Source organism: Crotalus tigris, unplaced genomic scaffold (assembly GCF_016545835.1).
Source record: "Crotalus tigris isolate CLP2741 ecotype Arizona unplaced genomic scaffold, ASM1654583v1 scf7180000017764.6497338, whole genome shotgun sequence".
Taxonomy (NCBI): Eukaryota; Metazoa; Chordata; class Lepidosauria; order Squamata; family Viperidae; genus Crotalus; species Crotalus tigris.
This window is the reverse complement of record NW_024096619.1, coordinates 264,539-281,096: the sequence shown is the minus strand read 5'-3', so window position 1 is coordinate 281,096 and position 16,558 is coordinate 264,539. Positions and strand designations below refer to the sequence as shown.

The following is a 16,558-nucleotide window of genomic DNA, read 5'->3' as shown; positions in this document are numbered from 1 at the left end:
CAACGGTCTCCACAACTCAGAGTTGCTAAGGAAATGAGCCAAAGCTCTTCCGCTCGAACATGGTTCGAGCTATCGAGGCTCTCTTGCCCGCAGTTCCCGTATCAAGAATAGAGATTAAGCGATTGCTAGAGTGGCCACAACATCTCATCGTCAGGAGTCTAGAACGGAGGCAAGACCCTCTTTAGGGCGGGGCAAAGCCTCGAAAGGCGGAGCGCGGTGGTGGTGGGGGGGAAAGCCTTCCCTTTGAAGTCTCGCGAGATATCCTTTCTCCTCAAGCGTAGCGCGGACTCGGCCGAATTGGCGGGAAGAGAGTTTGTTGCGCTGTGAGGGCGAAGAGTCGAGGTCTATGTATTAAATGTATAACCTTCTGTATAAGCGCTTATATCTTTCGTCGCGGGTCTCTGGAAAGGGAATGTAATTTTGTGCTCGCCGCTCGTTATTTTGTACATTTTAAGCGCTCGTAGTACCTCAGTTGAAATTCCCAACCGCGCGGTTCATAATCTCATCTTTTATTTCCTTCCCAGCATTTTTTTTTATTTCTTCCTCCCTTGAGGGCAAGCGTTGAATCCAGTTGACATAAATACAGAAATGACACATTGAAGTATTAAAAAAAATTGGGTGCTCTTTGAGGAACCAGGTTACCCCTCCAGATGTGTCCCCAAAATGCTGATATTTCATCCCTTCTAGAAGAGACTATACAATTGGAGGAAATGAATGCTCATGTTCAAGAGCAATGTTTCTATAAAGGCAAGGGGCAGCTTAAAAACAGAGATAATGGGTCCACCAGTTTTGGCTAGTCTGCACTCAGGGAATCTTAATTTTTAAATATTTGGACCTTTCCTTAGTAATTACTGCTTAAAGACAATGATATATATAAGCATTCCAATTACCCTCAAATGAAAAAAAATATAGTTGCAGCCAAAGACCAGGGCATAATAAAGCTCAGTAGGGTAAAATAGAAGACATACAAAGAACAAATAGTTAAAATTAACAGCATATCCATTAACTGGTTGCACGCTTTGTGTATAATATAGCAGAATTTAGAGACTTTCAGAATAACATTAATATACAAAGGTAAAAATGAAATTGGGAAATTTGCTTCAATACGAGGTTATGAACGCTAATTATACCAGCATAATAAAACAGGCAATATAGCAAATGTTCTTATTTTGACTCCATCATCAATCACGGCATTGTTCTGTCTCACATTCCCTTTGCTTTCCTTCCTCATCCATAGATGGGATACTTAAAACTTTTGCTGATTGAGAATTTCAAATCCTGGCGGGGACAACAGTGCATTGGGCCGTTCAAGAAATTCACTTGTATCATTGGTCCTAATGGCTCAGGTAATGTGTGGAAATGATTTCTAGCAGTTCTCTTCAGTTAGGGCCCTCCTAGACTTCTGTATCCTTTTACAACACCCATTGTACCTATTTTATCCTATGCATGGTTGTATTTTTTCCAAGATGTTTCTCTCCACTGTTAGACTGGCTGTAGTACAGTATTGTGCAATTGTTCCTGTTGAAAAGCAAAAATGCTTTAGGTAAGTAAAATATTATTTATTAAAAGGTACAAACAAATTAAGCTGTATAAATAGCTATTTAATTTATATTGGCAGTAAAATATTAATCTGGACAAGAAATGCCATTCCATTGGGGAAGAAGGAGAACAAATTTTGTGTTTAGAAAGAACATTAAGAGTTCCGTTAGTATGGGTTTACAGCAGGTAAAGGGATATATCAGTGTAGGGTGAAAATGGTTTCATGAAATTTAAAATAGTGATATTTGTAATTCTAATTTGTATCTATAAAAAGCTATTTTAACATTTTATGCAATTAAAGGGAAATCAAATGTAATGGATGCCCTTAGCTTTGTAATGGGTGAAAAGACATCTAATTTAAGAGTGAAGCACATTCAGGAACTGATACATGGAGCACATGTTGGAAAGCCAGTTTCTTCAAGTGGAAGTGTAACAATGGTGTATGTAGAAGAAAATGGGGAAGAGAAAAGATTTTCAAGGATTATTCGAGGCAAGTACAATTTTTCTAAAAATTAAATATTGTGAAGTATAAAGAAAATGTAAAGAACGGATTATATAGATACTAGTATTGTTTTGTTCAATTACATGTGGCAAATTTATGTCATAGGCTATTGGATAAATTCACATTTTATAAAGTCTGGGAATATCTTCACTGTTTGGTATATGATTCTCTAACCATAGCGAGAAGAGCAGAAAATCTTTGGATTGGACAATATCAAGTATTGATATACTTAATAGGATATATTGGGCAATATCAAATAATATCACTTTCTGCTCTGGCTCCTGCCCTCTGGAACATTATGTCTCCTGGGTGAGACTGCACCCACCCTTTTGGCCTTCCAAAAAGCCCTGATGGGAGCAGGTCATTTTAGAAGTAGTTAATAAGATCCCACCTCCTCCATGTATGTATCTTGTTCCCTTTCTATCTTTGTTAATGTTTAAGTCAATTTTAGTGTTAATATTTATTGTTCTGATGTTTTATTTTGTTGCTTTTATTCACAGTAAGCCACCTAAAGTCGCTTTAGGCAAGATGGGTGGCATATAAGTTTAATAAATAAAATAAAATAAACATCAAGGTAATTGTTGTTAGGAATAAAACTGCCAATGTACATTATTTTAAAGGCATACACCAAATACTTTTTTAAAGAAAACATGCAAAACAAAATGAATAGATACTAATACAGTATAAGACAACATTTTATTATAAAAATGATATTTTTCATAGGCAAAATAAATATTATACAGAATAACAGAGTTGAAAGGGACCTTGGAAGTCTTCTAGTCCAACTTCTTCTTTTCCATCAAGAGCCCTGTACCATTCGGGACAAATGGCTGTCCAATCTCTTCTTAAAAACGTCCAGTGATGGGTACCCACAACATCTGGATGCAAGCCATACCACTGATTAATTGTTCTCACTGACAGGAATTTTCTCCTTAATTCTAGGTTGGATCTCTGTTTGTTAAGCTTCCATCCATTACTTCTTACCTTGTCCTTAGTTGCTTTGGAGAATAGGTTGACCCCCTATTCTCTGGACAGCCTCTCTACTATTGGAAGACTGCTATCATGTCACCCCTAGTCCTTCTCTTTGTTAGACAAACATTTCCATTTCCCACATCTGTTCATCATATGGTTTAACCTCTAATCCCTTAATCATCTTCGTTACTTTTCTCTGCACTCTTTTCTAGAGTCCAACATCTTTTTTGTACCATGGTGACCAAACCTGGATGCAGTATTCCAATGTAAATGTACCAATTCAATATAAAATGGCACTAATACTTCACGTGATCTTGATACTATCCCTCTGTTGATGCAACCTAGGACTGCATTGGCTCTTTTGGCAACTGTCGCACACTGCTGGCTCATAACATAAATTATTGTCCACTAGGATTCCTACATCCCTCTCATAGTTACTGCTAAGGTTTTTAAAAAATAAATTATAAGCAAGTGAAATTCAGGAATTAAAACACAACAAAATTATTAGGGGCATAAACAAAACAGCTGCTTAACATGCAGAATTACAATATGCATAATTATAGTTTTAAATATGAAGTGAAATACTTATGCAATGCAAAATTTGCAACATCTCAGTTTCAGCAGTACAGATTTAAAAAGAAATAGTTTGCTGTTAGGTCCAAGCTGTGTATCCATGAGGAAGGAAGGGAAAGGGAAAGGGAAAGGGAAAGGAAAGGAAAGGAAAGGAAAGGGGAGGAAGGGATGGGGAGAGAGAAAGAGAGAGAAGAAAGAAAGAAAGAAAGCCTTATACTTATGCAGAAGGGAGTTTAGGAAAAATGATCAAGCAAAACAAGACACCTTACAAAGAGAAGGAAAAAAATTTAGAAAACCAAAAACGCTTACTTTATTTCATGCAAGGATCTAGCCCAAAAACTAGCTTGATTGTTGCAAATAACAAAATTATTTGCAACAAAAATATTTCTTAAAAATTAAAAAGAAATAAATTTGTTTTATTGGGTTTCTGTACTGTACAATAAAGAGGCAAGAAGATTATTTAATGCTATAAACAATGAGGACAATATAATGAGATCTGTAGTTAGTGTAAAAATATAATTGCAGACAGCCACCTTCTAGAAATAGTCTGTTTATAGCTAATGTTTTACAGTGAAAATATATTCATTATTTATTTTCCAAATGTTGGATTTCTGTACACTGTATACATTTTGAAAAAAGGTGGGTTAGGTATTAACTTCTTATTTTGTTGCTTCTTTCAAAATTAGGCAGTGGATCTGAGTTTCTTGTTAATGGTACTGCTGTTAACCGATCTATGTATACAAAGGCACTTGTGGAAATTGGCATAATTGCAAGAGCAAAGAATTGTCTAGTTTTTCAGGTAAATAATTGTGTTCAAAATTTAATATAGCATAAATTACATGTTTATATTGTTGGTAATATTTTTTTTAATTTTGATCCAAATATTTAGAAGAATGTGTGAGATAAAATGGCTTCAATAATGATTTTTTTTAATCTTACAGCAGCACATTTGCCACTTTTATATACAACTGTCACTTTGGACTGCATATCTTTCCAGTTTAAAAATCTCTCTTGAATTGTAATGACTGGTGGCAAGGAGTTGTTTTTACTATTTTGTTTGGTACAGTGTAAGCATTGCCAAGTATAAGCATTTCTGGAGAGAGGTACTTGCATTACAGTGTCTTCAAAATTAGTAAACTCACATTCTAATCTGGAGTGTCCCTTAGGCTTGGCTCTGCAACTTCTGCTCATACCAAATGGAGCAGCAAGTATATTTTAGAACAGGGGTGTCAAACTGCCAGCCCACAGGCCGGATGCGTCACGCGGAAGCCGCACCCACCCCATTGCCGGTAATGGCAAAACAGTCCCGATACAAACAATCACGAGTTTGACATGTCTGTCCTAGAAGATTCCTAGCTCTGCCATAAAATGTAGCAGGAGAGCTACACTGACTGCCAGTTTTAACATGACTTCCCTTTTTGTACTGTTAATCTAATGTTTACTTGATTGTCCATTTCCCGTGTTTGAAAGGAATTTATGGGTAAATAATCTGAGAGTTGAATATGTGTCACTGTATATTTTCTTGAGATGGATTTATATGATACTTCCAGTGTCTGGAGTAATTTATGCACTATCTTTAACATTTTTTTTCTGACACTGGATATAGGATTAATATATAGGACTGAAAAAAGAAATTTATGAAATTATCACCCTCATGTCTGGCCATTCCTGGCTCTGAATATTATTGATATATCAGATGATATTGTTATCACCATAAGAATGAAATAACTTTAGTAAAGAATGTTGATTGTTTTCTATAAAATTGATCCTTAAGGTCTTATTTCCAGAATCCTTTTCATTTTGTTCAATTTTAACATTTTAAAATAAATAGAATTATTATTATAGGGTGAAGTTGAAGCAATTGCAATGAAGAAACCCAAAGAAAGAACTCAACTTTTTGAACAAATTAGTAACTCAGGAGAGCTTGCTGCTGAATATGCAGAAAAGAAGAGAGATTTGCAAAAGGCAGAGGAAGATGCACAGTTCAGTTACAACAAGAAGAAAAACGTTGCAGCTGAGCGCAAACGTGCAAAATTAGAAAAAGAGGAGGTGAATTCAGAAAAAAATAGTTCGGGTTCTTAAGTTAGTATATAAAATGAAAATTTTATGTTTTCAGTGGAAAAAAATCATAGTTGTGTTTATCTTTTTTAAATTAGGTTTTCTGGCAAATTCTTATCTTGAGAATAAAGATTAAGTTTCCTGCCTTATTTTGACTATGTTATGAATAAAATGGTAATACAAGAAAGATCGCATAGTGGTACTAACCTTTGATCAGAATATTTTCAAAAAAATTGAGAGTATTCTGAATATCAGAAAACAAACTCAGGTGCTATTAATTTTATCAGAGTCCTTTTGAAATTTGAAACATTTTCATATTGAAGCAGCTAGTCTGACCCTAGGAAAATTGTATTAATGCTGTACAAACAATATTAGAAGTGTTCTTAATTTAAAATGGAATTAAACTATTAGCAAAGAAGTTACATACCCTAACTATGAGGTGACAGTAATTGCAGCCAGATTTCCTTCATATCCTAAATCATATACCTAAAATAATTAAACTCAACGATAAAAAAGGAAAGGAGGGAAGGAAGGAAAGAAGGATAGCATCCTATGTGTTGCTGTGTATTCTAGCCAGTATCTCCAGCTCTTATTAAGCAATTTTAAGAATTCTATAACAATGGAATATAATACAGAAATTTTAAGAACATGTATTACTAAACCAATCATTAATATGAACACAATCCTTTCCTATAATATATGTCTAACAATCATGATTATCCCAAAGATGCTTTTTCATGAGGCAAGTGGACTTCCTTAAGAAAGTCCAGTTGACTGATGAAAAAGCATCTTTGGAATAACTATGACCTGGATGACTGAGAATCTCCATAGACAATAATCATGTTAAAATTTCTTTATTATGAGATAAAGAAAAAAGATAATGTTGAGGCTTGAATGGAGGTGAGTCTCTCACTCTAATATACTATTAATCACTTGACTTTAGGAGCAAACTACATAGTACAATGCAGCTATATAGCTATCCAGAAAGAATATTCTTACCTTCAATTATTTATATGGGTTTCTTGATAGATGTACAACAAGCTACTAATACTATTACAAATGTTAGCAAAATATGAATATAGACTCTTTATATAATTGAAAGGCATGTACTTAACTCACAGTTAAGATTTACCACTGCGTATGAGTTCATAGCTAATCATTTTGTTGACTATAGGCAGAACATTATCAAGAGTTGTTTGAAGAACTGGCAGAACATAAAAAGCAGTTGCAACTTTTCCGATTGTATCACAATGAGCAAAAAATTAAATTTCTTAATAATAAAGTGGCTGAAAAAACCAGGATTATCGGCACTAAGAAAATGGCTGTTTCTCATGCAGAAGAAACCATGAAAGCCAAGAAATCTGCTTTTGGGATGCTAACTAGAAGCAATCAGCAGATTGAAAAAGAAATTAGGTGAGTGCATCTAACAAATCAGGTATACCTGTCATCCATTTATATTAGATGTTTTTGGACTTTCTCAGAATAACCTTTTTTTGAAAATTGTATTCCTTTCTAGAGCTCTAGAAATTATACTGAATCAAAAGAGACCTCAGTATATTAAAGCAAAGGAAAAAACCTCTCACCAAATTAAAAAAGTAGATATGGCTAAAAAAAAATTAAGAGACCATATGAAAGAGCAAGCTAAGCAAGAAGAAGGCAAAAGGGAATTGGAGCTAGAGCTGACTGAGATTGATAAAGCTTGGAGAGCATTTGAAAAAAAGGTCGAAGAAGAGGCACAACATCGAGAAAGAGAAGTTTTGCTGGAGGAAAGTCAGGTAAATTTCAAGACAAATAATTATATAATATTCAAAGGAGCATATTTAGACTATAAATTGGATAATTGTAGTTACATACTTAAATCAGAAGTTAATGGTTCTTTATGATCATCTTTGCTACACTATGTTAATAGTAATTTGCACTCTACTGCATATCTACAATGCAGATTTGCACAGAAAGGGAGAGAGAGATTTAATGATAATGGTTAATGTGTTTGGCTAGGAATGGGGAAAACCTAAATTCCAATCCCACCCTCAGCCACGGAAGCTTGGTAACTCTGGGCCGATCACTTTCAGCCCAACTCACTTAGTAGGATTGTAATGGGAAAAAATAGAAAGATATAAATTTAATAAATAAATGCAATAAGTTGTTTGTGTGTGAGAGAGATCTACATTATATGTACACATTAATATATAATTCAGTCTTGGATCCTCATATGTGCCTTCCCCCCCTTTAAATTTTGATCTATAATTGGTTATCTATTAGTACATTTTCTTCCTTAAAAGTTTATTCAAATGAACATCCACCCTTAAAGCTTGAATGACTTAACCTCTAATTCACTAGGCTCTAATGATGATATCTGGAAGAATATATTATTTTGCAAGTAATAAGATTTAAATAATCTTAAAAGAAACTAGAAATTTTGGGGAAAATGCATTAAAAAGGAGTAACCATAATGCTAAATAATATAACCCAAAGATAAAGGCTTAAATTTCATATCCAGATTGGATTGTATATCAACTAGCATCACATCTTAAAATACTATCATGGACAAGATATATATACTTCTACAGCAAATCAAGATGATATAATAGAGAAATTTTATGAAAAGTTAAAGCTTGCTATAATTCATTTAAAATAACTCTAATGGGTGATTTCAAATAAAAATGGCAAATGTGAAGATCTAATGTTTCTTAGATCTTAGAAATGAACATGCTGGACTATCTGTGTAGTTCTCTGAAGAACAATAATACATTTGCCTTGGATAAATTACCTCCCCCCCCCAGGTAATAATGGTACCTGATATATGATCCACCTCCTTCGCGTTATTTATCTAAGTATATACTAATTTCACAAAACTCAGACATGCATCTCAATTTGGGATTTGCAAACTAAGGGCCCTTGACTTATAGGCATTGGCCATCAGAATTTAATTTAACTTTATTAAATTAAATTATTTGTCCAATTCTTTATTTTATTTTATGTCACTTTTTCCAGTGCCATTGTAACTTTGAATGGTCACTAAATGAACTGTTGTAAGTCAAGGACTACCTTTATTGAATGACTGTTTGTTCCCTGTGTTATACATGATGCATTTTTTTAAAGTCCAGAATTTAAGAAAATGTTATATATATCAATACTGAATTATGATTTATATGATTTATTTAGGAATATAATCCCATATACATGATGAAGGTTTCTCTATTTGTGTGCAGGTAAATCAGTATCAGGAATTGAAAGAATTAGTTCATAAAAAAGTAGCCATATTAACTCAGCAACGGGAAAAACTGTTATGGGAGCAGAAAGCGGATATGGAAAAGATGTCATTTGATAAGCGGAGACAAAAAGAAACTGAGGTATATATAAATATTAATCATTATTTGGGAGCAAAGAACAATGTTCTAAAAATAATGAGCTTTTTATTACAGCTATGCTGAAGACTTAAAGTTTAATTTTAACATAAATGTTTGAAAAAATTCTAGCAAAGATAATCAAGCAATAGGTTTGCAAGAATCAGTTTGTTTAAATAGGTTATAGCAGACAAATTGTATTGCTTTTTTTTTGACAACTAGATTAGTAGATCAAAAGATTAATAGATCAAAAGTATAGTTGGTAGGCTTCAGTAAAACATTTAATAAAGACGACCGTAGCTTCTTTCTTGATAAAGAGAAACAGTGTGAGATGGATGGTGCATGGTCCCACTAACAGATGGATTTGGAATTGGTTGAACAGCAGTATCCAACATGTAATCCTTGATGGATCTATGACTCCAAGATAGAGGTATTCAGTGGAGTACCCTAAGATTCTGTCCTGGGTCCAATGGTCTTTTAGATATTTATAAATGGCTTAGAAATTTGCACACACAAAACTGGAGGGATTATTTATTTATTCAGTGTATAGCATAGAGCACATGGATAACAGTAATAAAATTATATAGAAGGAGCACATAATACTATGGTACACATATGATAGAAATATCTAGTTAATTTTGTAAGGTTTGAAAAAATTCAAGAAATTATATATTAGTTATGGGTTGCATTTTAAAATACGTTTTGATTCATAAGAATAGAATGTATTCTACATATTAATTATCTAGGCCATTTATCGAATTAAGCGCAGTATTTGTTAGTTGGAGAAAGTCTGCTTTTCTTCCTGTATAAACTCTCAAATGGCAGCTAGACATTATATGATCCAGTATCTGACGAGGAGCACCATAGTCACATTCAGAAAAGGATACTGGATTTGCTGGAGGGATTGCTAACACCTGAGAGGAAAGGTTCAAAGTTCAAAAGGATTGTGCAAACTCTGCAGAGTTGGTGATAAGAGTTCTCAGTGTGCATAAAAAGTGCTGTCTTGTTTGGAGAGGCTTCTTTAGGGGAAATTACAGGAAGTACTGCAGAAGTGCCAAGCACCTATACCAGTGGTTCTCAACCTGTGGGTCGGGACCCCATTTGGGGTCGAACGACCATTTCACGGGGGTCGCCAAACAACGCAGTCTGCCATTTTTTTCCCCTTTTCCTTAGCTGTGCTACTCCCTTTTATTCTATTGGCTTTTGAAAGCCAATAGAATAGACTCTCTTGAATAGAGTCTAATTCTATTGGCTTTCAAAAGCCAATAGGAATTGTCCAGGCTGTCTCTGCCCTGCTGAGCCTGCCAAAAGTCCCCTTCTGCAAATGGTGCTGCACCAGTTGAGTAGTCCTCGACTTATGACCGGTTGAGTAGTCCTCGACTTATGACCGGTTGGGGGTCGCGGCATTAAAAAGGTTGAGAACCACTGACCTATACCCTACGCACAGTCCTTTCTCTGACTAATGTATTGTGATACATTATTGTTTTTGGTACATTGTGGAAAAAAACAGGGTACTGAGAACAATCACCACAAAAATTCATTTTAGTCATGGACCACTGTAAAATACAAACAGGAAGAATTACATCCATCTCAACGATTCCATTAAAGCTTAAAACAGACAGGAGATAACTAAAAATGAGTATTGCTAGCACAATATTGTAAAATTCAAAATTAAAATATCTCCTTAATTTTTTTTAATATTAATACTAGACTAAAGGGTGGCCTGTGAAGGCAAAAAAAAAAAGATGTAAAAAAATAAAGATTAGTAGTTTTTTTGAAAAAAAAAAATCTCAGTGACTTTACCCATGCCAATACCCTTAATTTTTGAGAATTTCAGTTGTTGCTAGGCACTATCTAGCTACATGGTATGTAATAAATGGTTCCTTATTTTAGAGGATAAAATCAAGAGGAAAATTTTCATTATAAGGTATAATACACATCAATAAAGGAAGAATGGTCTGAAAAGATTTTTTTTTGTTGTACTAAATTGAAAAACATTTTATGAGAAAAACAAAATTTAATAACGATAATAGTAATTTTAAAAATTTAGTAAGATTCTTTAAAATTTCTTATATGTATATTTTTTAATATATCTTTCTACATACTTTTAGGAAAATATAAAGCATATCATGGAACAGATAGAAGATAATGAAAAAAGGATGGAGAAGCTTGTGGAATACATTAGGACATGCTCGTATGTATTTATAGCATCTATTTTAATTAATAATTTCCTGCACTAAAACAGGCTTCTAAGATGCAAATCTTGCTAAAGTTCATTTGGTTTTCTATATTACTTACATTGTTGTCCAAATGGATTATTCAAGAACAGTCTAGCAAACGTTAAGATCTGTATGTCTAGCATATCCTCAGAAGTTCTGGAGTGAATGTAATAATGGTACATGATATATGATCCATCTCCTTTGCGTTATTTATCTAAGTATGCACTAATTTCACAAAACTCAGACATGCATCTCAGTTTGGGATTTGCAAACTAAGGGCCCTTGACTTACAGGCATTGGCCATCAGAATTTATAATAATTTTATTAAATTAAATTATTAATCCAATTCTTTATTTTATTTTATTTTAATTTTTGACTTGAATTGAAGGGAATCTTTAGAAGAAAAAAAGCAACAAGAAGAAATGCTGACAAATGAGATTCAAACTTCAAAGATAAGAATAGCCAAAATAAATGAAGAACTAAGTAAAGTTGTTAGTGATTTGCAGAATGCTAAAATTGATGTCCATGAAGGGAAACGCCAGCAGAAGAGGGCAGAAAATTTGGAGAGCCTCAAAAGATTATATCCTGATTTTGTGGTAATTAATTAGATTAAGTCTTTTAATTTCACTTCAGTTTGTTTACAAATAAATAGCTCCTTTAATAGTACATTCTACTTGGTTATTTGGTAATACTGAACACTATTCAAGACAAGCTCAATGCCATGGAGATAAATGCAGCAAGAACTGTCAAGAAAGATTAATATTTTTCAATATGAGTTTAAATAGGGTTCCCCAAAGTGATCTGTTGATCAGTTGAATCTTCTGTCATAATATTTAATTGTTCCACTTTTTATGTTATATTCTGAGTAGTTGATTTTTTAGTTGTAATCAAAGTTTGAGTTTATATATCTGGGCTGACATCTTGTTCTTTTCTGTAACCTTATTTCATCAGTAGCTGTAAGAATAGTTTGATGAATTGCTTTCAACATAGAAAGAATCTGTTCCTGATCTTCATCCATATTCTCTTAGTAATGTATTAGGTAAAAAGCTTTACAATCAGAGAATGCAAAAAAAAAAAAAATTTTGTCACTGAATATGAAACACAGCTGGGCTTCTCACAGCTGATATCTCAAGGTTACATAAATCTTATCTATTGTCTGGGCTACTGGCCAAGTTTCTTTTAAGCAATAACAAATTGTAGTATCAGTTTAGCCACAAGATGTCTCCTCTACCATTTAAAGTTTTCTTTTAAATTCAAAGTTTTTATAACCTTTTCAGTTTTGCTTCTTTTTTATAAGAAGCAAAGAATAGAAAATATTTTAGTCCACAAACTTTAAAAAATAGAATTCCAATTAGGATCAAGTTATTCTTTCAACATTTTAAACTCCCCTGGACAGTCAGTTGCCGCTGTTTCTAGAAGGAGGGATAAAATCTCCCCTCTCCACAGGGGGGAAAGTACTTTAAGCAGCTTATGCAGGTAAAAAAGATAGTTAGGATTTAAGAGAGGTAGATCTCACCCAGTCTCATCTGTGATGTTTTATAATTGCCTGGTGGTAAGTGTGACTTTGACTGTCTGCAGCCTGGTGACTAGCCATATTGCTATGGCCGGTCTTCCATCCGCCGGTTTGGAGGGCTGCCCCAGATCGAGTGGAAGGGCTACCGCCCTCCCATGATCAAGCGGGGATCCCCTCACTGGTTGCCCCTACAGGGCGACTTTCGACCCTTTCCAGGGTCCCCCAGCGAAGCGAAACTGGACGCGGAAGACACAGCTCGCCTTCCAGACGTCCATGGCAGCTGTGTCGGCAAACCGAAAGTGCAGAGTGGCAAGATTCTGTTACCATAGCTAATCTTAATCAGAGTACTTTTAGTTTCATTATGAAGTAATTTATTTGGCTGACTTACACTTTTGGAGTCACAAAAGCGTAAAATTATTTGCTGTTATTTCCATACATATTTATGGAAACTGGTGTCTCCATTAGTTGAAGTAATTTTATGTAAAAGTATAAATAGTTGCAAATTGGTACACTATTCTTCTTTTAGTTTGGAAGACTTGTGGACTTGTGTCACCCCATCCATAAAAAATACCAACTTGCTGTCACCAAAGTTTTTGGCAAATACATGACTGCAATTGTTGTGGCCACAGAAAAGACAGCTAGAAATTGCATTCGTTTCCTCAAGGAAGAAAGAGCTGAGCCAGAAACATTCCTTCCTTTGGATTACCTTGAAGTAAGCTGTTTAAAGAAAACATAGTAGCATCTGTTTAATTCCAAATCTCACTTAGAATCTTTCATGGAAAGATCATAATATTTTAAATTTTATTCATCATTTTTTATTGTGTTCTGACATAAATCTTATAAGGAGGTATACTTTGTATTGCCATTTTATCTCACTTGCTTTGTTTTGCTGTCCATTGTCTAATGTCTATAACAGTGATGGCGAACCTTTTAGAGACCGAGTGCCCAAAAACTGCCCTACCACCCCCACCCCACTCCTGCCCTGCCCCCACCTACCCACAGGGCCACCCACCACCTCCACAGCCCGCTGCAGATCGCTCAGGCAGCCCAGCAGCGCCATGGTGGCCATGCCCTCCACCTGTGCCCCGCAGCATTAACTTTTTGTGACGGGGTGCAAGGGCACAGTCTTGTCCCCACTGCCTGGCTGCCATGTCCTTGGCTGTGCTGCTCTAGGCGGGCTGTGCCTGGGGGCTGCTGGTGTGGAGGCAGCCACGGGTGGAGGCGGGACTGGGACAATGGCATGTGTGCCCACAGAGAGGCTCCAAGTGCCGCCTCTGGCACTCGTGCCATAGGTTCATCACCACTGGTCTGTAGGTTTCTCTTTTGTTCCTAACTTCAGATTGGTTTGTTAATAATAAAATGTGCATTAGTTTTTCTTAGATGCTTTTGTTACTTCAAGTGTATTTATTAAAATATTTTATTCTGCTTTTCTATTACAAGGAACTCAAGTCATTTTGTCAGGACTTCTATCTAATATGAGATTTACCCACACCTTTTTATATGTAGGTTGAACCAATCAATGAACAATTAAGAGAAATAAGAGGTTCAAAACTGATAATCGATGTCATACAAACATCTTTTCCTCCATTGAAGAAAGTTATTCAGTTTGTCTGTGGAAATGGCCTTGTCTGTGAAACAATAAAGGAAGCAAAACAGTTAGCATTTGATGGCCAACATCGACTGAAAGTAAGTACTAGGCAGCTGAGTTTCAAAATATAATTTTAAAATGGTCTTTAATAAGTTTTGCGTGCTAGTCAAATAAGCTTTGGCTCTGATGGAACTATATCCTTTGAAGATACAGTGAGAACATAGACTGTTGGGCTGTATTTTATAATAGCTAAAGTCCTGGTTCAGGTTTAAATCTCTTCTCTGCTTGTTGGCTTTTAGAAATGGCAAAGTACTGACTTTTTAAGCTGCTGTTGTTCTGAAAGGTCCCTTCTATTTACTTGACAAGGAAAGTGTATGCTTTTAATTTTTTACTTTGAAATACTCAGTTTTAATTAGCATGAATTCAATTCATAATGGACTGAAAATTTTTTGGTAGTCCTTAAAATATATTGTAAGCTCTTTATAAGCATTTAGGTAATAAATATTTGAAATATGCATGTAGTCCTTGCTTAGCAAATGCAATTGGCACTAGCAACTCTGTAAATAAAGCGACATGGCCACTAAGTGAAGCATCACATGACCTTGATGGAGTTATATCACTTCTCATTCAGTTGTTAAGTTAGTCATTGTGGGTTGTTAAATGAGACCTCACATGACCATGACTGGCTGCTGCTGGCTTCTCCATTGACTCTCCTTGTTGAAAACTGGTTGTAAAGCATTGATAGAAGAGAATATTTGTAGCTGAGGGTTGAACTGTGATGCTCTCTGAGCTTGGCTATTTTCTTGCAGACATTTCATTACCAAATTAGAAACTTCATTAATGCTAGAAGGGAATGAGATTTGCTCTCTTTTTTATATACTAGTAGTGGTTTGTCCTGTCACTAGTGGGAATGTTGTTGTTGGTTCCTTGATTAGGCTGTTGTTTACTGTTAGCTTGTTGTGTCCTAGTTAATAGTTCTTTCATTGGGGTGTTGTTTACTGCTTGGTTATTAATCTAGTACTAACCTTGGTGTTAATTTCTGGTTTTAAAGTGTACAAATGGTGATAAGGTGACTGCTGATCTGCAACAGTTTAAATGCCAGTTGCAAAGTGTCTTAATGTTGATTATGTGACCTCAGGGATAGTGCTCAGGTTATAAAAGTGAAGACTGCTCATAATTACTTGTTCAGCATTGTCTTAACTTCAAATGTTGCTAAACAGCACAGTCACTAAGCGAGGTCTACTTGTGCTCTGATTCCGTTGTGATAACTTGGATCCTAAAGTCAAATGTAGGATAGTCACAATATTCTAAATGTTGTTGTTGACGCTGTTCTTGTAAAATAGAATGCAAAAATAAAAAATGAATATTTTGTCAAGAGTATCAACATTACTTGTGTCCAGGAATCAATTTAGTATAGTGGTTAAGGTGCTGGCCTAAAAACTAGAACATGATGAGTTCTAGACCTCCCTCAGGTATAACAGCTGGCTGATGACTATGGAAGAGTCCAAGCCATCTCATAGGGTGGTTGTTGTGGGGAAAAGAAGAGGCAGGAGTATTAGGTAAATTCACTGCCTTAAGTTATATATTAAAAAGGCAAAATGAGATGATGAAAATAACTACAGTAGTTATCTTTTAATTTTCTGTGTCTGCTTCTTCCCAATTTTCAGACAGTGGCTCTTGATGGAACTTTATTTTTGAAATCTGGAATAATTTCTGGGGGCTCAAGTTATTTGAAATTGAAGGCTAGATACTGGGAAGAAAAAGAAATAAATGAACTAAAGGAACGAAGGGAGAAACTAATGGATGAACTAAAGGTAAAGCTATAAACTTTTATATGTGTCCCTATGTTCTAATTAAGAAGCCATAAATCTATCAAAATTAAATTGTTGGTTTCACATAATTTTTTAAAATACTGGGATATTTAAACATTGTATACTTAATAAACATGTTATTTATTAAATAGGTTAAGGATGAGGAACTAATTGAGAATTGAAGGCAATGGTAGAAGATAAAAGGAAAATACCATGAATGAGACAGTCTTTAACTCATAGCTAATCTTCCAGGTTGGAATACATCAGTACAATTAGAACAAAATAACATTAAGGCTAGAATGAAACAGCTTAAATCAAGCCAGAATGTAATTTCAAAAAGGATCCTAATTTGCACTGAGCTTCACTTTCCTAGATGATTATTTCTTCTGATTCTCCAACTCTTCTCCAGGTTAAGGCATGTTTCTTATCTGGCAAG

General features: G+C 34.8%; 1 protein-coding gene across 7 annotated transcripts in view; it reads left to right on the top strand.

The window, feature by feature from the left end:
• Positions 1–39: 39 nt before the first annotated feature.
• SMC1B (structural maintenance of chromosomes 1B) overlaps positions 40–16,558 on the top strand; it is a 30,755-nt gene continuing 14,236 nt past the window's right edge. For 3 of the 7 annotated variants that reach the window (XM_039341406.1, XM_039341402.1, XM_039341408.1), the window contains exons 1-13: positions 272–357; positions 1,238–1,346; positions 1,841–2,029; positions 4,273–4,385; positions 5,432–5,635; positions 6,819–7,057; positions 7,161–7,419; positions 8,857–8,997; positions 11,103–11,185; positions 11,599–11,806; positions 13,250–13,435; positions 14,230–14,409; positions 15,979–16,125. In XM_039341406.1, the coding sequence (XP_039197340.1) occupies positions 1,238–1,346; positions 1,841–2,029; positions 4,273–4,385; positions 5,432–5,635; positions 6,819–7,057; positions 7,161–7,419; positions 8,857–8,997; positions 11,103–11,185; positions 11,599–11,806; positions 13,250–13,435; positions 14,230–14,409; positions 15,979–16,125 (2,058 nt within the window). In that variant the 5' untranslated portion in view covers positions 272–357. Of the gene's footprint in view, positions 170–241; positions 415–1,237; positions 1,347–1,840; positions 2,030–4,272; positions 4,386–5,431; positions 5,636–6,818; positions 7,058–7,160; positions 7,420–8,856; positions 8,998–11,102; positions 11,186–11,598; positions 11,807–13,249; positions 13,436–14,229; positions 14,410–15,978; positions 16,126–16,558 lie in introns of those variants that run through there. The other 4 variants (XM_039341405.1, XM_039341404.1, XM_039341403.1 and 1 more) reach the window with 4 other exon arrangements.